Source organism: Nothobranchius furzeri, chromosome 3, assembly GCF_043380555.1.
Source record: "Nothobranchius furzeri strain GRZ-AD chromosome 3, NfurGRZ-RIMD1, whole genome shotgun sequence".
Taxonomy (NCBI): Eukaryota; Metazoa; Chordata; class Actinopteri; order Cyprinodontiformes; family Nothobranchiidae; genus Nothobranchius; species Nothobranchius furzeri.
The window spans coordinates 75,461,139-75,487,699 of record NC_091743.1 but is presented as its reverse complement, the minus strand read 5'-3'; the positions used below and the strand labels follow the sequence as shown (position 1 = coordinate 75,487,699).

Sequence of the window (26,561 nt, the reverse complement as noted above, 5' to 3'; positions counted from 1 at the left end):
GGTGGAGGAAACCAGGGAAACAGTGCGGTATCAGGCTGATTAGACACAATGTCATTACTCTGATCAAAGCGTGCAGAAATCCCTATAGCCCATCGCACTTTAACATGATTAGTGTCATTTCTTATTTGACAAGCCTGCCAGGGAGGTAGAACCATCTGGAGGCAGAAACACTTAACCGCTAATTATTCAAACTGGAACCACAGGCCTTCACAATTATTATGATTATAATTATTATAATTATTGTTATTATTAATACTGTATTTTATTTTTGAGGTAAGCACTTTGTTTTTTACCTGGTTATGTATTCAGCGGTATATAGTGTGTCACCAATAGAAAAAGGTCAGGTGTTTTTAGCACCAGAGAGCTGCTCATATTGTTCGCATGGTTGATTTTGAACACTTCAGTTAGCAGAAATGCACTGCGTAGTAAATTCACTCTGGAGATTTTAGTTTTAACAACAAATACCTCCAAGATGATTTTTTTAAGACTTTCCTATAAAAAGCCTTCATCGTAAAGGAGTTACAGCCCTTGGATCTATGCAGGCAGAGATCTACAGATTACTGAACAGCAAAAAGTTTCAGCTTATTTTAGTGAAATTAGGTCTTTTGTTCCTCCAAATGCAATTTCTACCAAATCCAGAAATGCATTTGTAGTGTTGGATTAAGAACAGGTTCAATTCAAACACAAACAAAAATCTTTTTTTTGAAAGTTTCACTTTTGGTTGTACAACAGTGAATTAATAATGGACACTAGGGGGTGCTAAAAGCAAGCCAAAACAGGATTATTTCCCTTGAAGTCTTTAAAATGTGACCAAAATCTCATTTTTGATGTTTTACACTTTATTTTGACACTTTTGTAAAAAAATAAAAATAAAAAAAACACTAAAAGAAAAAAAAAGAAAGACCATAAATATATTCTGCCTTTCCCAGCATCGTGGCAGATTCTGCCAATATTTTTTTCCCCAAGACATTACCCTCTTTCTAGATCCAACTAAATTCCCACAAGAGCAGAAGCGGTGCAGCGATAGTGAGGTTGCACAATTTGCCACACTCATTATAAACGCTGCTGAGCAGTTGTTTACCTGTAACCCCTGTACGTACACTATTCAGTTTCCAGGAGATTCTTTTTCACAGAAACCCAAAAGAAACAAAAAAGAGTTGCAACTTCTGGCCTCAAGGTAACCTTTTTTTTGTTGAACGGTTGCAGTAATTGCATTCATAATTAAAATAATTCACAACTAATACAAACATTCTGCCTGTCTTGGTTTGCTTTGGGTGGAACTGTGTCATCATCATGTGACTTACCCAGAAGTAGCCTTGAGGTAGGGATGTACTCGCTGCAGAGAAGCCCAACAGGGCACACTGAACAGGATTGTGGAGGGCCGTTTCAAGCTGAAGAGAAAAAAAAACTACATGACAAACTGCACTTTTATCATCTCGTCACTTTTAATAAAGTTGCTTGTAAAATCTTAATTACCACCTAAAAGAATTTTGTTGTCACCACCAGGCTTCTTATCTGCATCACATAAGACAAGAATCTAAAGTCAGGAATATTTTAACCAGTGATGTAGGACATTTATTTATTTATTTATTTAAGTGTTTTTTACGTTATTTAAATGTAAAGCATTTCCTCATTGAACTCACACCTCAGTCATTTCTTCTTTAATTCTACTCCATGGAAGAAGTATTAGCATATTGGTTGAAAGTGTGACGTAGACGGGGCCAGACTTTTCTGTGAGCATATAACTCGCAGGTGTTTGTTTTTTCACCACCAACAACAACAAGAAAAAAGATCAAACAAGCAACACCAAAAACAACTTTGATGTTTCAGTTCTTTTTGGAGACAAACACTGGGTCTGAGGCCAGGTTTTAGCTTAGCTTAAACACTTTATTACAAATACTTGTTTTTCTGCACTTCAGTGAGTATCAACAGCAAGCTACCCACAGAAACTGGGTTTGTGTGGAACACCGAAAAACACATTCTAATTGTTATTTCGGATTATAATCTGTCGCTCTGAGTTTTTTGTGCAGGCTGAATATTGAAATAATCTTCTCCTGCATTAGCTTCTGATAGAAATGAGATGGTGAAAGGCTAGGATTTGAAAAGCCTGACAGCGTGACATCACACTGTCACTTAACATTCATGGACTCAACCATCTTAACTCATAACTAGAAAGGCTGTTGTTGGTTTAGCACCCAGGAAACAGCATAGAACGTCTCGGCTAATAGAAGCTAACTGTCAGCATTAGCAACTGCACCACATAGCTAAACACCTCCAGGCGTGTGTTATCTGTGGAGATAAAACATCCTCGTTGTAAAGCAAAATGAGACAGTGGTAGAGTAATCCAGTCTGAAGTGAGATGTCCAAAGATCAGGAAACAATCCTGTCATCTGAAGCTTTCCCCTCATCTGGCAATCTTCTAGATCTTGAAACTGGCACAATTGAGCTTTCTGTACAGAGTACAACTTAAAAGTTATTCAATCCTGCTAGAGGTATTGATGAAACGCATGAACTACATCTTTAAATGTAGCATTATTCCAATTGTAATCCACTGATGGGACGAAAACTTGCTGAATAATAGCTTCACTTTGACTTTTTTTTATCAATAACAAGTTTTATTCAGAACCATAAACTAAATAAATATAACTTATCTACATTTTCAGACTTGCTTGGCTGAAATTTAGTGGCTGTGGTTGACATTTACATCCCCGAGCGTGTGCACAAACAGCACAAACAACCTTTAACCAAGAGTCCCTCTATGTATGATGATTACTTTGGAATATGACCGGTAAAGGTAGGCGAGGTGGCAGACAGAACAAATAAGTGTGTTGTTGGGATAATGGGGGTTTGAAGCAGGTGAGTTGGTGGAAGGGAGAAGAGAATGAGTGGGTGAGAGTGGGGAGAGTGTCAGTGATGAGAGCTCCACGTCTTTTACTGTCGTCCTCTACGGCGGCAAACATCAATCAAAGGTAATTTATAGCCTCCCCCAGCAAAGACCCTCCTCCTTTTCCCACCAGCTGAGGTTGTTTGTAAACTCCAAACAACAACAAAAAAAGATCCTGATCAAATCACCACTTTCCTCATCTGCACTGCAAACCTTCACTCTCGCCACGTCTTTCCCCATCTACTCAAATTCATTCCACAAACGCGCAACTCATCCTCTCCATCAATCTTCCACATTCCCATTCCTCTTTTCTATTGCTCACGCTTTTTTATATATGTTCCTTCTCATTTCTCTTTGCTTTTTGTCTGCCGCTCCCCCTTTAAAAGCTGTGATATGGTTTTTGATCATTTGATAATTAAGCAGCAGCCATAAACGGTGTCCATATGGGAAAGAGCTGTGGTAAAGAGAATAAAAGTGACGGCAGAGCAGAGGGACTGAAACACTAGAGTGGGCCGTGCTGGCGGTTTGCTGGTGGATGGATTTTATCAGTCACCTGGGACTGACAAGTATTGTAGGCCAATCTTCCCGAGCCTTGATAGCATTGTGTCGCGGCACATTGCTGTGTCAGTTTGACAACACCAGTGGGATGCATCTATGTTAGAGCCACCTCACCACCGTTTTCTAAGGTTTTCAATGGTTTCAAAGGCCTACATGTAAGACTGTGAAAGAAGAAAACAAATTTCAGTTTAGCTGTTTGCCCAGAAAAACTATTAATGCATGGTTACAACTTTGAGGCCATGCACACACACACACACACCTGGGTAATTGTAAGACCGAATAGCCTCTCCAGCCCATCTAGAATGAAAACTTGGGTCAACACCACTCCAATAGGCATGCCAAGCCTGCAGGTGGCAGTAGATTAACAACATTTTCAACCTCTTGTTATAAAAAAATCACTTGGACGTTGAAAATCTAGTGTTTTCATATCTGACCTGGCCCGCCCACGTGTGGCCAGGTTTTCTTTACATATGCTTCTCAGGAATGCAGATTTTTGCGAGCATGTGATCGGGGCAAAAGGTGCACTGAAAAATCCATGGTGTTTTTTTCTTGTTAGGAAACAAAGGTGGCTGTGAGCGATGTTGCTTCTGGAGACTCTGATATGAAGCGCACTGCCTCCTACTCTCTCTCACTGAGAGTGCTACCTAACAGCAGTCTGTCCTCACAGGAGTGGTAGATCCGAGCGACAGTGAGAGAAGATGTTTATCCCACCGCATGCAAAATGATAGTTCACTGCACATGCCGGAAGCCTCCGCCAACTCATTCTACCCACCAATCAGAGGCTCCCTTGATGGGTACATGTGAGCTTTAGCCGGCCAGTCAATCTGTATTGGGTATGTTGCGTTGGCTCCACACAAAGTGAATTACCAGAGAGAAGGTCCGAGAAACCAGTCAGCTGAGCATGGAAAATGTAGAGATTACCCAGATGTGAACACAATATACTCTCCCAGGGCTGGTCCGTGCCAACCCAGGTGTGAAAGCACCATTGGTGGCAGGCAATAACCATCCTTAACGTCGACCTTTATAACTAAGCTTGTAGAAACAAGTGAGTGTAAACAAAGGTTGGACATGTGATATCAGTTTCACCGGACAATTTGCATATGGCCCCCTTGGTCAGAGGTTTTTGAAATAATCGGGTTTTGGTGCCATATATCTTCATTTTGGTGTGTATGACAAGCCAAAGTGTACAAAAATATCTTTGTTTTGTTGGTTACCCAGCTTTGTGTGAACAGGGTACAAATTTACTTCAACACACACCAATTTTTAAACGAATACAACCCTTTTTTCATGAGGCATTTTATTTGTTTCAACTGATGGTTTTTAACTTTTACATGAAAACTTTCTGTGGGGAAAAAAACAAAACAAAATGAAATGCACAGGCCACCGACGGAGAGACAGACTCCGTTCCCATGAAAACACAAGCAGTGACCATGGTCAATACAATAAACTACAGTTCCACTTATTGAACTTCTTTAAACAGCCAGTGGCAGGTGCACGGGTGAGTCCAACAAAACCTCTGAGATCGTTTCCACCTGTGAATGTGCAAATTATATTGACGGGGCACAAAGGAAATGTGGGCCTAGAGCATCATCCATATCACTGACAACCCCACAGCTAATATGGCATCAGTGAGGACCCATTTAAAAATCAATGGCACCCAAGCTTTTTCTAAGCCTTTGTGGGTCTCGTTTATACAATGGGCTGTGTGCGCGTGTGTGTGCGCGCGCGTGTGTGTGTGTGCATGTGTGTGTGTGTGTGTGTGTGTGTGTGCAGAGACACTGATGATATCCTCCTGTGTGGGGGCAAATAGAGGAAGGAGAGCATGTAAGCCAGTTGAGAGAGCTTTGACGAAGGACTTTGGGGTTCGGGGGGAAGAAAGGGGGAGGAAACGGGCAGGTGAACTAATTAAAGCATGATTTGTTGATGTGATGTCAGGGTGGCCTCCCAGCTGCTGGCTACCGATGACCCAACAGCTGAGAGAGAATCTGCCCCACCCATCACCCAAGAGGTTGCCAGCCCATATGCTGTTTGGGGTAGATATCGTTAGCACAGATGCTTCAATTGTTTTCCGGGAAGATAAATTTAAAACACGTAATTAAATTCCTGTAGGATGAGAACAGAATGGATGGAACCATTTATTGTCAAATCCTCTTGTGTACTGTGAAGACTTTTTGCCAAGTTACACACTGCTGCGGCCCTCGGCTCAGTGTGTCAGGAGCAGCAAGTAGTAATAGTTATTGGTAGTGGTCTAATATGACAGGAAAGACTTTTAATGATTCATGCTTTTGGCTGTCAGACTGTCAGAGCAGGGCTCCCTTGGTAAATATGGCTTCCCCAAATCCAATTAAGGTTGTTCCAATTCCCAAGGCTACCCAGGTGCACTGTTTTTCCTTACAGCAATTTCCCTCTGTAAGCACCGTGAAATCTCTCACTTTTTTTTAATTTTTTTTACTGATATGTGGAGAACGTACCACACATGAGATTTGTGACAATTGCTATCAAAAACGAATGTATGCGTCATATTAACCGGAGACCTTTAACGTTATCGATCAAGTGAAATGCCACACCTAATATGGCATTGTTTGCCTCCACCATGCTTATGTAATAGGTTTTATTGGAAAGGACTGCTGCACAGTCCGTTATTGCATTACGTTAAACTCCTGACCACACATTTCAAGAGAGTTCAAAAGATAGAAAAAGTACACATGCATGCTTGTAAATGATACTGCATAGCCTAGTCTGCTGAAAATCTAATAAAAATATTATTTCAGCAAATGGCATAGGTTCAGTGTGCTGTATATTCAATGTAGGAAATATGCCTGTACTTTTTTCCTATAATTCCACAGTCACAGTCCCTTCCTCCAATTCCACATACCAACAATCTTTTACACGCACTAACAAGCACTAATAGAAAACTTCCACTGTTTATTAACCGGTAATTGACTGGTGCTGGCGCTCCCTCCCAACTGCAGCCCGACTGCCTAAGGCTACAGGCAGCACGGCCACAGAGCGGACCGCCACTCAACCTGAAATCACTAATATCCAGAGCACAGGTAATTCACATCAAACAAGCAACCAATGGGGTATTTTGCTAAATTAATCCTACAGTTATAAAGATAGAAATCTACTATGGAGAATGACATTTTCATTTATGAAAGAAGAAATATACTTTTCACTAGGTTATGTGTTCTCCATCATTCATTTCTGACATTTTCTTAGCTTTACCAGCTATAGACAAGAGGCAAATTAAAGAAAAACAGTTTTGAGCACCACCATGGAGTCAAAATACCACTCACCGCTAGCCTAGAATCTGGACTGCCATTTGCAGAAGCTGCATTATACGGTCTATCAATGCTCCATTGAAACATCGCAGCCCCGGCCAGTATTGTGTCTGACCAATCACAGTGTGTTTATTTAAAAATATTATACATTATTAAAAGTTGTCTTTTTAAATGTTTTATGTAGTTCTTCCATGATGTAATGGCAAACTGTTCCTTTGCAGCAGTCTATTGGTTTGGTGAGCCAATCACAGCACTTCATCAGCCTGGTGAGCGGGATGTTACTGCAGCTGAGTCCATAGTGGCCCAAAGATCCATAGTGGTCCAATCACAGTGCTCTATTGGTTTTGGTGGACCAATCACAGCACTCTGTTGGTGGGCATGATGTTACTGAAAAAACAAAGGTGGCGACAGCTCGTTTGGAACAGTTTTGGCATCAACTTTGGACCATTTTGACTTGGGCTTTTTTGACTCAAGAGCAGATAGAGGTACCTGAATTTATTTAGAAAAAGGATGTTTGCATCTGCTTTGACAGACTGCCTTGTTGACTGACATCTGTAGCAGTGAGTACGTCACAGTTTGTTATCCAATAGCATGTGGAGACAAATTGAAAGACAACTGTATGTCCTGACCCATGACTGAGAGCTGTCAGTGGACCATGGCCAAATTAGATATTCACATAAATAGGGAGGCTTGCCTGGCTAACTCACCGCAGCAACAAAAGCAAGAGTTAGAGTGAGTATTTCAGGTTTTTCCTTTAATTCCTCATTTGTCTGTGCATCTTCTATAACCTGAAGTACCAGATGGTTTCTAACACTATACCATCTGGGACGCCTTTGTTAGAAACAGTTTAGAAAAGGGCAAGTGACCCTAAACATTATATTTGTCAGGTGAGTGGATGAACCACCTGTCTATCATAATAAACCCCAAGTTAGCTTCAACCGCTCAGATCAGCTGCACTGAGCCTGTTGGTGAAATCTAACTCCTGCTTAAGGTGGCTGGAAGTAAGAGTGAAAACATTTGTTCTTCTGAGAAATGCCGTTGTGTTGTTTTTAATCCAGTTTTTCAATTAAAAAAACAATCTTAAATCTTGTGTCAAAGACTGTACAGGACTGACATCTTCGTTGACTTGTCATACAGCACACCCATCTTCCAGGAAAAGACACAACAGGGACCAACACAAGTAAACAGAATGTTTGGTGCAGGAATTCTCCGACAGTTGGGATTTTTATGTAGCTCACATTAATCCCACTGACTACTAGTAAAGGTTAGCTTTATTCTCAGAGGTAGTTTTGTGATACATTGGTTAAAAAAGCCACTATTTTAAGATTTCTGTATCCAAACTATACCAAATAGGTTTCTGTTTTGAGAAACACTATTAAGCACTTGATGCTGGGCTCGGTCTGAAACACCTTATTTTTCCTGCCTCTGCGTTAAGGCTCCCCTCTCTCTGACCCATTCTGCTCTGATTGATCAAGTGATTTGTCAGAAATGACAGAGTTCCAGACAGCTGCTCTTTCTTTGAGGTGTGCCAAACTTGCCTCTAGGCAGGCGTAATGGGAAAGGGTTTTGTGGAGATGTCTTCAGAAAAACGGGAGGAAAAGATTCAAAAAGCTGCTGCAGCGACTGCTAAACAAAATAAGAGTCAACATGGAAAAGCAGCAAACAGGTTGTAGGAAATATCTCTGTTCATTTTTAATGGTGTTTGGTAAAAAGACTAAAATCTGGATGAGTCGGTTTGATGCTATTCTAAAATACTGTTTGGTATGCATGCACTCCAAAAAAAATACATTACATGAGTAGAGCAAAATAACTTTGAAAGCTGACAAAACATTTGCTTGCTTTCATCTGTTATAACGCCAAATTGTTCAAAACACAGTTAATTCTATGAAACAAATGTGAAAGCCCTCCACTTCCTTTTTACAAGAGCTAAACTAAAATCAACATGGACTGTTTGTACCTAAATGTTAAAATACCCAGTGATTTTATTTTATTCATCAAGGTTGGACTCTCAGACAACTTAGTGCTAAAAGATCCCAGCCAGGGAAACAGACGGCCTTGGAGTTCTTCTCCTCGTTTTCTGACCCATTCAAGTGAATCGTGACGAGTTCAGAGAATGATACTCCTCGTGAGGTTGTCAACACCTTTGGGTCGGGCTAAAATGCGGTGTCGACCCACCCATCCTCCTCCTTTGATAAAAAAGTAAAGAATGTAAGCTACAGTCAGGTCCATAAATATTTGGACATCGACACAATGCTAACATTTTTGGCTCTATACACCACCACAATGGATATCAAATGAAACGAACAAGATGTGCTTGAACTACAGGTATCAGCTTTTATTTGAGGGTATTTACATCCAAATCAGGTGAACGGTGTAGGAATTACAACAGTTTGCATATGTGCCTCCCACTTGTTAAGAGACCAAAATTAAAGGGACAATTGGCTTCTCAGCTGTTCCATGGCTAGGCGTGTGCTATTCCATCATTATCCCAATGACAATGAGCAGATAAAAGGTCCAGAGTTCATTTCAAGTGTGCTATTTGCATTTGGGGTCTGTTGCTGTCAACTGTCAAGATGAGATCCAAAGAGCTGTCACTATCAGTGAAGCAAGCCATCATTAGGCTGAACAAACAAAAGAAACCTATCAGAGAGAAAGCAAAAACATTAGGCATGGCCCAAACAACAGTTTGGAACATTCTCAAAAAGAAGGAACACACCGATGAGCTCAGCAACACCAGAAGACCCGGAAGACCCCGGAAAACAGCTGTGGTGGATGACCGAAGAATCCTTTCCCTGGTGAAGAAAACACCCTTCACAACAGCTGGCCAGATCAAGAACACTCTCCAGGAGGTAGGTGTATCAGTGTCAAAGTCAACAATCAAGAGAAGAGTCCACCAGTGTGAATACAGAGGGTTCACCACAAGATGTAAACCATTGGTGAGCCCCAAAAACAGGAAGGCCAGATAAGAGTTTGCCAAACAACATCTAAAAAACCCTTCACAGTTCTGGAGCAACATCCTACGGACAGATGAGACCAAGATCAACTTGTACCAGAGTGATGGGAAGAGAAGAATATGGAGACAGAAATGAACTGCTCATGATCCCGAGCATACCACCTCAGCAGTGAAGCACGGTGCTGGAAGTGTCATGGCGTGGGCATGTATGGCTGCCAGTGGAACTGGTTCTCTTGTATTTATTGATGATGTGACTGCTGGCAAAAGCAGCACGATGAATTCTGAAGTGTTTTGGGCAACATTATCTGCTCATATTCAGCCAAATGCCTCAGAATTCATTGGACGGCGCTTCACAGAGCAGATTGACAATGACCCAAAGCATACTGCAAAAGCAACCAAAGAGTTTTTGAAGGGAAAGAAGTGGACTGTTTTGTAATGGCCAAGTCAATCACCTGACCTGAATCCGATTGAGCATGCATTTCACTTGCTGAAGGCAAAACTGAAGGGAAAATGCCCCTGGAACATGCAGGAACTGAAGACTGTTGCAGTAGAGGGCTGGCAGAGCATCACCAGGGATGAAACCCAACATCTGGTGATGTCGTGTTCCAGACTTCAGGCTGTAATTGACTGCAAATGATTTGCAACCAAGTATTGAAATGTATACATTTGATTTATGGTTCTTATTCTGTCCCATTACTTTTGGTCCCTTAACAAGTGGGGGGCACATATGCAAACGTGTAATTCCTACACCGTTCACCTGATTTGGATGTAAATACCCACAAATAAAAGCTGACAGTCTGCAGTTAAAGCACATCTTGTTTGTTTCATTTGATATCCATTGTGGTGGTGTATAGAGCCAAAGATGTTAGCATTGTGTCGATGTCCCAATATTTATGGACCTGACTGTATGTTAAACTAGAGCGACCATCACAAAGAACATTAGTGTCAGCTGTCAGCTTTGTGCAATGTAGCTGATGCCTCCTTCAAAGTGGTTTGGGCACCATTCACTTAATCTTTTATGTGAGTCCAACAGCCACGATGAAGTTCTGCTGGATAAACCAGCTAGATTAGAACTGTTACCAACCCAGACATGGGATGGGTAGCAACACACATGAAGTTAACTCTTATTTTAATATATTTGCTGTGGTCTCTAGTAGGAATAGATGCCTTCTAAGGTCTAATGTATACTTCTCCATCAGCTCCACAATGGAGACAAGCACACACGTGGACAGAGATGTTTTGCTCTCAGACTTCTCTGTCTCCTGGGTTTTGTTGCTAAACAATTCCCCACCAGGACAACAGAGGGCGTAGCTCTCTTCCGAGGTATCCTGCCACCATTATAGTCACATATCTGGTCAACGATAGTGTATTCACTATTGTGGTTACATTGTTTTAATGTATTTCAGAGACTTTTGAACACAAACAAACATACACTTCTTCGTGCAATCGACACCTCTAAACTCATGTTTCTCGTCTTATCTGTCTACAAATAAAATACTTTCTGCACATCTATATTTTTTAGAGGGGAAAGGCGGTGCTGTTGACAAATTTACAGGAGGCAGTGTCCTGACCAATCACAAGCTTCCGGTCTCCGTCACCCTCTGCGAGCCCGTCTGAGAGCCCTTGCGTTGACGCACAACGATGTTGCTCTTCTCCGCACAGACGCAGACGTAAAAATGTACTCTTAAATTATTCCCTGGGGAAAAAAGATTAGATGCTTCTGTCTGATTGTGTAGAAAACCGACAGAGGAGAAAGTGGCAGTAGACAGCAAGATTTTGAGTCTTTTTCCTGATATTTGGACATCTAGCCTCTGGTTGCCTAACAGCAACACGACTCTACCACTGGCTCTGTTTGCTCTGCAACGTTGATGTTTTATCTCCACAAATAACACAAGCCTGGAGGAGTTCTGCTGTGTGGTGGAGTTGCTAAAGCTAATGGTAAGCTTCTAATAGTCAAGACGTTCCCTGCTGTTTCCGCTAAGCCAACAACAGCACACACATGTACATGTACACGTACACGCACACACGCGCACGCACACGCACACACGCACACACACACACACACACACACACACACACACACACACACACCAGTATGCATCCCTAGAGCTTATTTATGTACACACTGCCATATGGAGACAGTAAAATTTTGTTTGATCATCCTTTTTCCTATGAATCGTACATTCCAGCAATCCCAATACAAAAGGACAACAGGATCTAATGAAAACTTGCAGTTGATGTTATGATTTTATGTGCTAGATGTCACCCTGTGATTTAAATTCCACCAGCATCTAGGCAGAGATCAAAGGGCCAACCACCTGCTGTGCTTGCAAGCCTGTAATGCACTGAGAGTATTCAAAGTCATTTTAAGACAATAAGATTAAACTATCTGCACGAAAAAACCGAGTAGACAGCTCAATCTCTGACTCGTGGTAGGTTTGTATTATGTCCTTTAGAGGTTGTTAGGACATGGAGCCAAACCATGTGGCTATCAGCTTATTATTAAAAACCTGCTCAGGACATCTCCCACGATTTAATAATCACTGTCTGTACAGTAACGATTCCCTGTCTCCTCTGGCTCTGCTACAGATCATATCAGCAATAAGTGGAATGAAGTTAGAGAGATGTTTTGCATATCTCTGCTCAGAGGCACAGCCTGACATTGGTAGGGCATTATAAGCTCATATTCATGTCTCGACCAAGAGTTTCTTCCTCGTGTCCTCCACACACACACACCCACATGCACACACACACACACACACATGCACACGCACACTCACACACAACACCCACCAATGGACTTCCTGCAGCCATAGCAACTCTGGATGAAAGCAGTGTCCTGTTCCTGCATTGATAGGCTTAAAGGACATCTAAGGGCCAAAATGTCTCTGTGTAGTCCATCACTTCCTCCATCATCTCTTTAATTGTCCCAGAGGCTAAATATATCGGCACCAGGTCATGAAAAGACTTGGATGATCAACCTTTGCATACTTTAAGGACAAAAGAACCATTTTGCTCAATAGTTTGTCAACATCAAGCTCCACAACCTAGAGCACGAGAGCTTACATAGCTTCAGATAGGAGCAAGAAGTAAGAATGACATCATGTGGTCAGATTTGGGTACTGCAGTCTATGTTTCAAAACACTTGAGTCCTCTGAATTTCCTGGCTGTTGCCAGTCACACTCAGTAAGTAGATAAGAATATAAATACATTTTCACTGTAACATCTAGTTTTGTGGCTTGAGATAGTTTTAGAGCCAACTATTTGTTTCTAATTCACTGTTAGCTCAGTGTTAGCCTCTAGCCAGGCTCAAAGTTTGTAAACAAAGACTACGTCCCTCTTTGGCTTTTTTTAAAGGAGAAAATATGGCCTCCGCCCAGCTGACTGTGAACAAAATCTGTTTCCTTGCAATTTTCCCTCCAACAGCATTGAGACCTACTTTTATAATATTTCTGTACAATCATGTTTGGCATTACATTAGACAAACAAAACCACAGCTGTTCCTAAAACTTGTCCAGTTATAACACTTGATGTCGATCTTGTTCTTTGGAGCCTTGTTTTTGTACATTTCTCTGTTGTTTTGAGTACATCAAGCCTCTTGAAAGACGATTCCATTAAAGAAATGGGAAGAAAAATTAAAACTATGTAAAAGTGTAGAAACACGAATGCAAACCAGACCCCAAAAGAGATGCATTTTATAAAAGAAAATGCTAAATTTATTCTAAATCTTTCTTTCAATCCTACATATAGGTGTCCGAGTTCCCCTTGCTCAAATATTTTGCAACAGTAACAATTCTGGGCTTCCATATGGGAGTCATTCAGTGACAAATGCTAAATTTGCTGGAGAAAATGGTTGTCTGCTTACCCATCTTCATCTCCACCTGCTTCTTGACCTTCTGAGATGTGCCCTGATCATTGTGTTCCATTTCCTGTAATAGAATGATGACCGAAACGTCGTAAAGAAAACGTTCTGCTCCTCACAGTGCTCAGAAGTCTCTGAAAACACAAGAGCCTCAGACTGCTCAGTCGCAAATTTAAAAGGAAGGCTTGAAATTTGAGGGGATGTTGAGAGGAAAACGGACAGGAAACACAACACCCATTTTTTGTGTGTTGTAACCACTTCACCAAACTATTTTTCCTAGTTGAAAGCTGGACTTGCTAAGAAACCTTGGCAGCTGCAATAACACTGTAACATAAACTTTGTGGTCACTCTTGTTTAAAAGCAGTGGTGTTAGTGAGACCCATCATTAGAGGTTGTCTTGTTTTAGTGCCTCAACACCACATCGTAAATGTGAGGCACGACAGATAAATTATCCAGAGGAAGATGCAGTGACAGAACTGAACTGTGTTTCTCTGCAGCATCTGCTCAGGGGGACATGCAACCTGCTCTGCAGAAGTCACAGAAACACTGGCGTGGCTCTGGGATCTGTAAAAGCAAACTTGCTTTCTCTGAGGCTAGAAGCCTGGGGAAGGGCAATCCTGGGCTGATGGCCTCTAGAGACGACCGTCCCCAGAAAGAAAGAGCTGAGTGAACTTTAGAGGAAGTACCTACACCTCCTGCTAATTCAGGCGGCTCTGCAGACCAAATGGTGCTCGCTGCAGAACCACAAAGGCGGAGCTGCACCAGAAGGTGGAGCTGCACCAGAGTCAGCCCCGCCCATTCCAGAATCAGCCCCGCCCATTCCATCAGAGTCAGTCCAATTCCTTCCAGTTGTCAGTCCTGATAGCATTGTGGAACCAAAGAGGGTGTTGTAGCTAAAAAATGCAAGATTGAGGACGGAGTTGAGAAGTTAATTGAACAGTTTTTGTAAAGGTTCCATATAATTAAAAATCTAACTTTTGGAACTTTTTATCGTGTTATATTGTCATTTCCTCATAAGAAACACACCAAAGTCATTTTTGGCCTCATTCATGCATTTTCCTCCCATCTCAGCTTGAATTTGGTCTCCTTCCCCGAAGCGGGTCTGGTCTTGTTCTCAAATCTGGATATTCTGTGAATTTTCTGAGAAATTATTTCTGAAATGACTTCCACTGAGACACCGCCAATAAACCGTACATCCCATCTCCAAAGACACACTGGGTAGCACAATTACATGTAACGCCACTTAATTTTTATCAGATGTGGTGGTGAACTGGTTATGGAGTCAGGTTGACATGCAGTTTTGTGCAGGTTCGCCTCCCAGTAGCAGAAGTATTAGGTAGTTTACAACCCCTTTTCTTCATTTCTAGCTACACTTGCCAGTATTGTTTACAACAATTTACTGGTATACCGTTTAAAATATAATGACTGAAGCCTGATTTATGCTTCTCCGTCTGCGTCAGTGCGGAGACACGCAACGCCATTATCCGTCCTTGCGTAGGGCTCCGGCAGGCACGCAAGTACGTACGGAGTCGAGCTCACTTTTTTAAACATCCGTCAAACGAGACGGATTACGCAACCTTGTGATTGGTCAGGACGCCGCTGTTGTTTAGAGCGTCGCCATTGCAAAGAGAGCCGAGGATAACTAGCGGCAGACACGGAGAAGCTTGAAGAATACCTCACGAAAACACTCTAAAAATATGAACGTTTCATCCTCCCGTGACTGGAGGAGTGAAAAGATGCGCAGCAAGCGTTTTATTTGTGGACGGAAATGACAGGAAACGTGGGTTTAGAGGTGGGGAGCGCATGATGCGGTGGGAGAATGAGAGACAAATATGTCCGTGTTAAGTCTCTTATACACACAAAAAACACAATATAAACACACTATCTTGGACCGGATACACGACAGGATACCACAGAACAGAGCTACGCCCTCTGTTGTCCTGCCGGGCAATTGCTTTGCAACACTCTCCAGGAGACGGAGAAGTATGAGAGCAAAACGCTTCCGTCAATCCGTGCGTGTCTGTCCCTTGCGGAGCTGATGGAGAAGCATAAACCAGGCTTAATGTGTTTTTATTTATTTGTTTATTTAGCCAGTGTGAGTCCATTTGTGAGCAGAGTTTCAACTAAAATGCTGTTTAGGAACGACCAAATTCAAAGAACTTTTAGAGACATAAATATTTTGCAGAAAATAAACATTACAACTAAAATATAAACAAATTAAATGTTTCAGCTGGCTAAATAGATTGCTGCTGATCCCACTGAGAATCGAAACAGCATCAGCTGAGGGGAAAGTCAAATTTAATTCAGATGATCTTGCCACTGGACTACCAGAACCCACTCGATAGTCTTACAAGCTGTTGTACACCGAGCGGCTGTGGGCAGATATTCGCTAAAAGAACCATTTTCATTTCGAGATGTATTTAGGCTTTGTCATGTAGCAAGTTATATTCATCTTGTTTAATTGGAGCATAGAACATAGCATTAACGACTGTAAACTAGTAACAGCCGTAATTCATGTGGGTCAGGTTAGTTTGCGATAAAGTAGAAAAACAAAAACGGAAGTCAGTGGGCTAGGCTGAGTTTGCGTGAATGGGCGGGGCTGACTCTGGAATGGGCGGGGCTGACTCTGGTGCAGCTGCACCTTCTGGTGCAGCTCCGCCTTTGTGGTTCAGCAGTGAGCACCCTCTCCTGCAGAGTGCTGCTTCTGTGGGGGGGTGAAAAGGCCTCTGCTGTGCATAATCCATCCAGCCATTTCCTATACCTGCTTGTTCCTGTTTGGGATTGCAGGGTTGGGGGTGGGTGGGGGATTGAGCCTATCCCAGCAGTCAACAGGCAAGAGGTGGTGTGCACCCTGGACAAATTGCCAGTCCATTATGGACATTTATATGCAGGACCTCAGGAAATGATGTCAACCTGCTCTAAAAGAGGCATTGTTATCTTCTTTAAATCTCTTTAACCTGATCATCAACAAAACAGTTGAACAGCATTTTGATTGAGATTTGTGAATAGCAAGAAGGCAAAGAAAACCAATTGTAGGAAGCTAATTAGCAAAACAGATTCTAAGAAGAAAGTATACCACAGCAACATGAAGCTCAGGTCTGGTTCAACAGCAAATCAAACAGAAGACAGGATATTCTTCCCTCTCCTGTTGAGCTGAAACAGATTCTGCCCATCGCCCTCACAACGCTGATGCATAATCACAGAGGAAGAATGTGACCAAATTAGCACGTTTAGCAGATCTGTAGTATTTCCCTTCTGGGTGCTTAATTTGTTCCTGCATGCTATCTTGACAAGAACAGAACGAGCAGAAACCCTTGGCAAGAGGAGCTGTACTCTGAGGCATGCTTTGAGAGTCCATGATTCCCTGTAATTAGTATGTTAACTGTCACAGCAACAGATCAGGCCCTTTACAAATGACCTCACTGTCAGGCGGTGAGCGTGGCTTTTCTTTTCATTAGATAAAAAAAAAATCAGGACCTGCACTGCTCTCTATTGGACAGAAGGGCAAAAAGAAAATCATTATTCTGAAAACTGTTGTTGCATTTTATCAAAAAACAAAAAGGTATAAAATGAAGCTTTTAATTTCATGCAGAAATACTGAAGTTGTATCCAGTAGGACAAGAACAGCCACTCCCAGCCGTCTAACACAAATACATGAACACGATCACACAGTTCCCTCCCCAGATGATTTAAGCTTACATATATATGCTCGCTATAATAACTAAAATCCCAGGATTGCTGACTACATTAATGACAAGATTGTATCAACACACTGCTGATCATGCATTTGCATGACTTTTATTCATTCTGAGACACTCGTGTCTGCAGTTCTGCTGCCAGCTCTTGCAGCAGAGCCAGCGCTCCTGCTCAGGCTGATAAGAGGAGAGAAGGTGGTGCTTTTGGAGAAAACACTAAAACTGAACAGATATCCAGTGGTGAACAGATCCTTCGCTGTATGATTTTCTCCTCCATGGCAACCTGCTCTTTGTGACTTTGAACATGTTAGGATTCACTCAGGAGTGTTCACTCAGCTCCCGTCTTTTCTAGTTGCTGACAAAGGACCTACATTTTTATTTTTTTTCAAAGGAAGACGCAAACCCAGCTGTTTAGTCCCATATTCCACTGTAGTGATCTGTAGTTTGTATATTTATACACTGTAATTAGATCTAAATATTATGCCGGTTGGCAAAGGAGAAGGCAAGTTTGTGTTGGTCCGAGTCGTGGTTCAGCTCTATACTCAGGTTCAATCATGCTTGCCACTGATGCTACTTAGCAATGGCAGCTTAAATATCCAGATGTACAAAACCACCTGACCTTTGTACACTCCTGCTACATTAGCAGAGATGTTGGAAACTGTCACAACTCCCTTAGAGTTGTTTTTAGCCAATAACAAAGTTTGACCTCTGCCCTGACCTCAGTGAGAGGTCCTCTTTGATCGGGAATCTTAAGCAGTCAGAAGGCGTGTGCTGTCACTGTCCCCTATTCTTCTGACAGTGACACGGCTGGGTTGCCCGGAGTTGAGATTCACTGAGCTGAGTCACAATGACCAGAAGGGCCAAGTCGAACAACTTCCACAGACAGGACTGCAGTCATCCAACTTCACACAAAGAAATTTGATTGACGCTTCCTTCAGCCTTTATATATTCTTCATGCCAAGAGGTTATCTGTCCTCTAATCTCAGACAGTGAGCAGCAGGAAAGAAATGGTGTCGCCTACATTTGCAAAGCTTGGTAGAATTCTCTAAAGTGTGCAAAATGTGGTACTATTCTACAAAAAACTATTCACACTAGACAGATCTAGAGAAAAACCTGAAAAGAGAAGACTAAAAGAAGTGGAACACTGAAATAACAATTTTTAATTATTATTTCTGATTATAATCAATGAGTGTTTCATGCAGGCTGAACATGAAGATAGTCTCCTACACCTATCTCCTGCATTAGTATCTGATGGAAAACAGATGGTGAAAATCTAAGATTAGAAAATCCTGACAGATCTACGTCACACTGTCACTTAACCCACCTTGACTCGCGATGGGGAAGGCTGTTGTTGGTTTAGCGTCCAGGAAACAGCAGAGACATCTCAACTAGTAGAAGCTAACCGTTACCATTGGCAACAACACCACATGGCAGAGCTCCTCCAGACTCGTGTTTTTTGTGGAGATAAAACATTACCCTCACAAGTCAGGGGTAGGGCCGTGCTGTTAGCCAATCAGAAGAGAGATTTCCAAATATCAGGAACTAATCCTGTCGCCTGAAGCTCAGCTCTGATCTGGCTCAGCTCACTTCTAGCTCTTACAAGGCATTCATTCCTAGTAGAGACCACTGCAAAGGTTTTAGTTAATTGAGTGTACCACATACTAACCCTTTAACGAAGCCCTCCGGGAGTAATGTAGAAATGTATTTTAAATTGGTGAAGGTCATAGTCCTACCGTGTACTGTGATATAATGCTGGCAATATGTCACCTTTTTCTTTTGCTAAGCCCACCCCTGTCCTGTAGAGCAGTATGCAGTTTAAGTTGAGTGCCGCTCAGCATTAGCCAATAACTTTAGACATCTGCCTACGCACAGATGGTAGATGGTTAATTGCTTGTATTTGCACAGCACCTTCTAGGTTTCTACACCCCCAAAAGCGCATCACAACACATCCGGTCATTTACCCATTCACATACGCTGGTGGCGATGAACTACAGTGTAGCCACAGCTGACCTTGGGCGCCCAGAACAAAGCAAGGCTGACGAACACAGGTGCCACTGATCCCTCCAACCACCACCAGCAGGCAAGGTGAGTCAAGCGTCTTGCCCAAAGACACAACCACTGCAACAGACTGAGTGGAGCTAGAACCTGCAACCCTCCGGTTAAGAAATGCAAACTTAACTCCACCAAATATCATGAAACACAGCGGGGTTTGCAGAAGTACCTAGAAAGATGCAGAGTTTGCAACATTTATTATGGTAGCAATAAGACAATAGCCAAACCTGTAATAAGCACCAAACCTGTAATAATGATTATTGGCAGTTAATAGTGAAGCAAAAGCACTTTTAAGGCTGCCATCTTAAACTTCTGCCAGGTGTTAAGCAGTAAACAGATTTTGATTGTAGCAGGTCTGAGAAAGAACAATGTGCTGTCTGAAGTAGTTTCAGATCAAGTTGTGGTTGTTTTTCTGTTCACCAGAAATTTATTACTGCAGAGCTACAAAGGAAGCCGCTATGCCTGGGTGGATATGTGGTTAGAACGAGCTTTTAATCCATACTGTGACATCTATTCTCAAGAACAACAACAACAAGTGGCTGAAGTCTGCTACTCTGAAAAAAGTTTAAAAAATATATATTTAAAACTGAGGGAGAAACATTGCATAAGGTGTCAACCTGATGCCCCAAGCCTAAATAATTAGAATAAAAGAAAAACCTGTGCCGAGTAAAAGGAAATAAATCATCAGAAAGATGTTGCTGCAGGGAAAGGCCACCTTTTCACACTGTCCTTCTCCCTTTTAATCCATATTTCATAGCATACGTTCTCATCTGTGATGTGCTGCACACGCAGCCTTCACATGTAACCCTTTCATTCATTTTGAATCTAAGAGCTCGGAGACATTATGTGCATAAATCAATCATCCCCCAGACAACGCCATAAACGTGGCCAAAAGCTAAATGTGTTTGCTACCGCCAAAGATGCCCCTCAACAAGCTCGTTGTCTGTACATGCAGTCACTTTCATGTGGTAGCCGAACGCTCAGTGCTGCTCTCTTATCACTCCATCAGCAGGGAAGATGGATGACACAGTGTGTAAGAGGAACATACACACGTTCTCCTGAAGTACCAGCTAGCCAAGTAAACAAGCATAGACCTCAGTAACCCTGCAGAAAGCAATTTCAACAGATGCCAAGGAAAGTAACAACCATAAGCAGGAAAAATGGATCCCCTAGCTTAATTGTGCATTGATAAAATAAAGAACAAGACACGTATAAATAAGTAACAACGATAATCTGCATGATCTGTGCTGATTACGGGTCACATCAGGGGTGAAATAGACCGTTCCGAGAAGCTGGTCATGTGAGAGACTAAGGAAAGAAAGCCAACTCTGATGCAGCAGAAACCCCTTCTCCAGGTTGTCATTCTGCACTTGAAAGCATACATGGTGAAATTCCCCAAGGTATTATATGAGCTCTGGCATATCAGCCATTCCCAACCCTGCACTAACCTAATGCCTCATAAACAAAGCCTGAAAACGTGTTCCTTCACCATTTTTAAAGTTCAGATTCAAATTTAGAAATGGCCTTTCAATCTTTGAAATACCACATGGACAAAAGCTTCTTTTTCCTAATTTTTAAAATAATACATACTTCAAGGGATACTGTGCAATTTAATTTTAACTAATTTTGTGGAGCCAGTGTGTGCTAAAGTGACCCTTTACAGGGTTAATGAAATATCGTCCAGACGTTTGCCTCCTTCTGTGGCCAGAATACTGCATTTGCAACTTCAGAGTGCCAGTCTGGCACCTGTTACAATTTGAGCTTACATACTTGGTGCTGCAGTCTGCTCCCAGCTCATTTTCTGCATGTTGTAGATCATGAACACAGCTGATTTGTTTAATTTAGTGATTAATCACTCCTGTAGACACCAATGAAGGCTGGGGAGACACGTCAGATGTTAAATTAAGGTGTGAGATACGTTTTGCTTTTGGTTCTACTAAATGGACACTAGGGGGTGCTAAAAGCATGCCAAAACTGCTTAGTCCCCCTTTAAAATGTGCATGGGATTCTCTGAAGCTGAGGTTCACTGACAAACGTTTAATACTTGTCGTTTTAGAAATGCAGTTGGTCACTCCGTGTTTCAGTTGCAGGGGGAATGTGAAGATAACCTTCTTCCTCCACTTCCTTTATTAGTTGCTGATAGAAAAAAAAAGACGAGGTAATGCTCGGGTCTGAAAAACCCAAAAAGTAGAAGCTAATCATTAGCAATAGCAACTCCACAACTTGGCAGAACTCCTTAACCCTGACTTCACACTGGAGGCATCAGAGGCATGGAACGTCACTGCTTCAAACCCTCAAACAATCCACTATAGTCTATAGGGTTGATCCAAACCGGCCGCTAAAGAGAAGATTGGGTTATATTTTTTCTGCGAGCCACATTTAGGACACGTCAATTCCCGCAGTTACCATAGGGCTGGACGGGAAATCACACATGGTTTCAGTGTCTAGTAATTTTCAAAATAAAAGACTATGGAACCATTGGGATTTCATATCTGTATTTATTACATCAATACATGTGACGTAACTGCTTATTTACTACCAGCAAGCGCAATGGTGTGCTTTAACACCGGCAGTGGAGAGGAACAACATCATAGATGACACCAAACAGTGATATCAAATGTGATCTTTTTCTTTTTGGTTTAATGGTGGATGGCGTAAAAAAATACATGACCTTTCAAGTCTGAGGGGTTTTGTGATCTCACGAGTCTGGTGAGGAAGACGGCCGAGAAGCCACTTCGTGGATGAGACTGAGTGGGTTAGCACTCAGCAAAGCACACGAGTAAACCATTCCATGCTGTTGATGCCTCCAGTGTGACGTCCTGGGTCAGACTTGTGCTATTAGAGGAAATTAAACATCAATGTTGCTCGTCCCTCGTGAGGGTATCGCACTGTTGAAGCAGTGCTGCAAGCAGCTGCAACCCAAAAAGTACCAGAACCACTTACGATGCATGCGCAAACATGTCAACACGGCTTGCTTGCCTGCTATTTCCCCATTAACACACGTTGTTTGTTTTTATTTATACACTGTTTTTCTGCACACAATGACAGGGATTGTCAACACAGTGTGTTTGCTGAGTCTATACCATACAATAGTTTTTTTGATATAGCATGTTTAAAATGCAGCATGGGAGCTGCCCAAAGTGCTGCACTGGCTAAACCAAAACACAACCAATCTAAGCAACTAAAACAGAAGATAAAAATACCGATCAAAATCAGATGAAACCTAAAGAAAACTAAGAACACATTAAAACAATAACACAATAAAACACTAAAACGAGTCACTGTCTAAAAGCCCAGTCGTAGAAGTGGGTCTTTAAACGGGATTTAAAAACCGCCAATGAAGGAGCCTGTTGAACTATAATGGGTAGAGAGTTCCACAGCTTCGGGGCAGCATGTCCAAATGCTCGTTCACCCCGTGATTTGTATCGCATCCTGGGCTTGCAAAGCAGCAGGAGGTCAGCCGACCTCAACGTGCGCGTGGGTACATAGGAAGTGAGCAGGTCAGAGATAGGGAGGTCATTGAGTGTTTTAAATACAAAAGTCAATAACTGTACTCAGAAAATGACAGGGAGCCAGTGAAGATGTACCAGGACAGGGGTAATATGGCTACATCGGTGCGTATTTGTCAAGAACCTGGCAGCAGCATTCTGGACGACCTGCAGCCGATTCAGGGCCAAGACCGGAACACCAACTAGGAGGGCGTTTGCATAGTCCAGGCGAGAGGTAATGAAAGCATGGATGACTGACTCCAAATGCCTCTGCTTCAAGATTGGTCTGAGGCGAGTAAGGTGGCGAAGCTGCTAAAAGCAAGACCTCACTACTGAGTTCATCTATGGGACCATTGAGAGTTCAGCATCCAGCTTTACCCCGAGACTTGTCACGCACTGTTTGGGGTTGAAGTTTAAAAGTAGGGATGTCCCAATCCGGTCACATGATCGGTAGGGCTGCAACAACGAATCGATAAATTCGATGAAAATCGATTACTAAAAGCGTTGGCAACGAATTGTGTCATCGATTCGTTGTGTCGCACAACTTTTCCAAAAGCGCCCCCCCTTCCCGCCCGCCGTTGCGCGCAGAGCAAGTCAGATCAGCGCGAGGGAGAGCCGGGAGATCAGCGCAAGGTTCGCGCTGCTGCGAACTGGTTCCGCCCAAGGTCGGATTAACTGGGCAATTCCCCAGGGCCCACGAACTCTAAAGGGCCAAGGGCACGAGCACAATACTGTATCTAAAATTTCCCGCTTCATGAGGACTATGGTGACCGTACGTTCCGTTTCCCACGGACTTGTCCACTTTTCACTCTCTGTCCGGCGCGTCCGGACTGCGGGTTTTTGTATTGATGAAAATGTCCGGCTTTTCATCCAGGAGCAGGGATCGAATTATGGGGGAGCTGTATATCCTACACATCCGGGGAGCCGGAAAAAAAGTTTTCTATATTACATCATTTTTGGACTCTTTTGAGCAGAGAGCGGCACAGCGCGTTGTTGCGCAGAGATCCAGGCAGCTGCTTCCAGCGCACGGTCCATTCTCAAAGTGGCGCAACCAAAAAACTATAATTAGCACACGATCGTTCATGTCTGCACATGTTCTCTATTTTCTGTCTTATTTGTGCCTGAAGCGCGCTACTGCGGAGCTCATCACCTGTGCTGTGGTGATTTCACCTCACGCAGCATCGAAAACGCGCTCTGCGCTTTGCGGTCAGGAGATCCCTTTGATCTGCTCAAAAGTAACTGATGAGGTGAAAAGGTAAGAATCCAGGCAACAGATTTTCTGTAGAATTAAGAGGAGATGCAGGAAGATGAGAGACAGACAGGACAGGAAAATAGTTAAATAAAACAAGAAAACAAAACAAAGTGTTGAAAAGTAAAATGTAGGTAGATTTATCTCCACTACACGTTTTTACCAGTAAAAAAAATAAGTTATACACGACATATTTAAACATCTGATACAATTCAGATCACCTTCAAAACTCAGTCACACACCCAGGGCCGTTTCAAGACATTTTGGGGGCCAAGGCAAAATGCCCCCCCCCCCCCCCCCCCCCATAACTGGGCTCCCCAGAAGCCTCTGTGTAATTCATACCCTCTCCAGTAGTGTTAGTTATACAGTGTTTAAAAGCCCCTCAGACATCGCTGACATGTTCTAATATTATCAGATGAAAAACTAAATTATCAGACATGCTGTCTCATCTGCTTCTTTTCTAAACTTGCAAAAAGTAACAAAACCATTTGAAAGCCACTATTTGTGGATTCTCTGAAAGTTTCCATGGAGTGTGTGACAACTTATTTTTTCATTGATCCTATCGTCTAATCTCACAGCTGAAACAAGCATTCTTAATAATCTGTGCACAGGAAGCACACCGATGCTGTAGTAAAACAAAAGGTATAATAATTTATTATTAATAAAACCTTGTTGCAGCACTAAAGCAGAAAAATGAGATTTTGCATTAAATATGCAAAAGATTTACATATGAATTGTTTTAGAGCCCTTTTATTGGCAGACTCCGATAATAATTTAGTTCTTACAAAAAATGGGTCCCAACATGGTTTGTGTGGCGTTGCCATAATGTGACGTCATAGGCACAGATCCCCTGTCCTCTTGTTTGGAAATGGAAATATGGTCACCCTATTAAACAAACTGTCCACCCGGTCTTTTGCACTGCACAGAGACGCTTCGCTGCCTACGACTGAACGTCAGTTGAGAGTCAGTCTCATGCAGACTGACCAATGAAGAGAGGGCCTCAAGTTAATACCCTCTCCTCATTGGTCAGTCCACACAAGGTGGGTCAAAGGTTACTCTGGGCGGGTTACGTGTTGTCAGGCATTCAAGTATTGAGTATATTTACTGCATATTACAGTAAAATATTCTGTATGTGACCACATTATGGTGATCCTCGGGTCGTGATGATGGGGTCCTTGAATATTGTTGCCCAGGGTACAACAAAGTGTTAATCTGGCCCTGGTTCCGCCGTCACATTCCCGCAGAAACTGGTTGATCACACCGGGGCCAGACCATTAGCATGTGGTTTTACAACCACAATGTCCTCGGAAGCAAAAACGCTTTTAAAAGGGAGGGAGGAGTCCTAACTGTTGCTGCAGGCGTGTTGTGTGAGAGTGCAGTTATATACTGGTTAATATATTTTTGGGTTCAGTTGCTTTCATGTGGCCTAATGTGAGTCTATTTGGGATCATTGGAATGATCAGCAGCATTTCTTGATGTGACTTTATGGCAGTTGCCCAGGGCATCATCACAAGGAGGATGGCATTCATTTACTTTTGTTTTATTTGGTATTTTTTCAGTCATTTTTGGAAATAGTGATCAATTTTGATTAATTCACAGCCTATGTTTAATTACATTTAAAAATTAGTTGTTTGACATCCCCAGTTATAATAAATGTCAACAGATGAGATCAAACAAAACAGATGAGAATTGCCCTTAAGCTGCTTAACTTGGACCAAGCATTTTAGGTCACAGATAGATGTAGCTTAGGGTCTCTGTCTATACACCTTATAAGACAATTTAGGTGATGGCATGCTGTTTTTCTGCTATTGAACTGTTTTCTAATAATGTTGTGTTAAATAAAGTGAAGGAAGGAAAGAAATAACGTTTCCCTAGCAGTTTTTAAAAATGTCCCCATGTAATCCGATTAATCGTGTCGAGACCCCATCCGATTCATCGATAATCCAAATAATCGTTTGTTGCAGCCCTAATGATCGGACATCGGCCCCGATCACGTGGTTTCAGACTGATCGGGACTCGGGCTTTAATTCCCGATCCGGACTCGGATACTGGGTTCAAATTACAGAAGAGCAACTTGGTTCTCCTTGAAGGTTGTCAGGCTCCCCTGATGCCCTTAACTTACACACCCAGAAGGAGCACAAAAAAGATCCAGTTTCTATGCATATTATGTTATTTATATGGACTCAGCGTAGCACAGATTCTTTTGAGCAGAGCAGCAGACCGCTGATTATTCATGAACTCCAGCTGCGTTCTGCACACGGCCACAGTAACATTTTCTAAGTTTCTAAGTGGCGTCACCAAAAAATATATAACTCACACACAGTAATTCGTGTCCGTTCATTTTCTCTCTGGTAAGTTCTGTCTGTATTTGAGCATGACGTGTGGACGCGCTCGCGCTGCCCCTGCTGCAGCGCTGTCACTGGAGCAGCTGGGCAGCGCAGCGCACACTCCGCTTTTTTTGCGGTCAATAGATCAGTTTGATCTGCTAGTTAAAAAGTTACTTGTGAGGTGAAAAAGAAGGGAGCAGACAGGAGTTTTT

The 26,561-nt window shown here is 42.4% G+C and overlaps 1 protein-coding gene across 9 annotated transcripts in view; it reads right to left on the bottom strand.

The window, feature by feature from the left end:
* Window positions 1-26,561, bottom strand: part of arhgef10la (Rho guanine nucleotide exchange factor (GEF) 10-like a) — a 193,693-nt gene that overhangs the window by 44,519 nt on the left and 122,613 nt on the right. For all 9 annotated transcript variants that reach the window (XM_015958408.3, XM_070549544.1, XM_015958410.3 and 6 more), the window contains one exon: window positions 1,305-1,391. In XM_015958408.3, coding sequence (XP_015813894.3) covers window positions 1,305-1,391 — 87 coding nt within the window. The remainder of the gene's footprint in view (window positions 1-1,304; window positions 1,392-26,561) is intronic.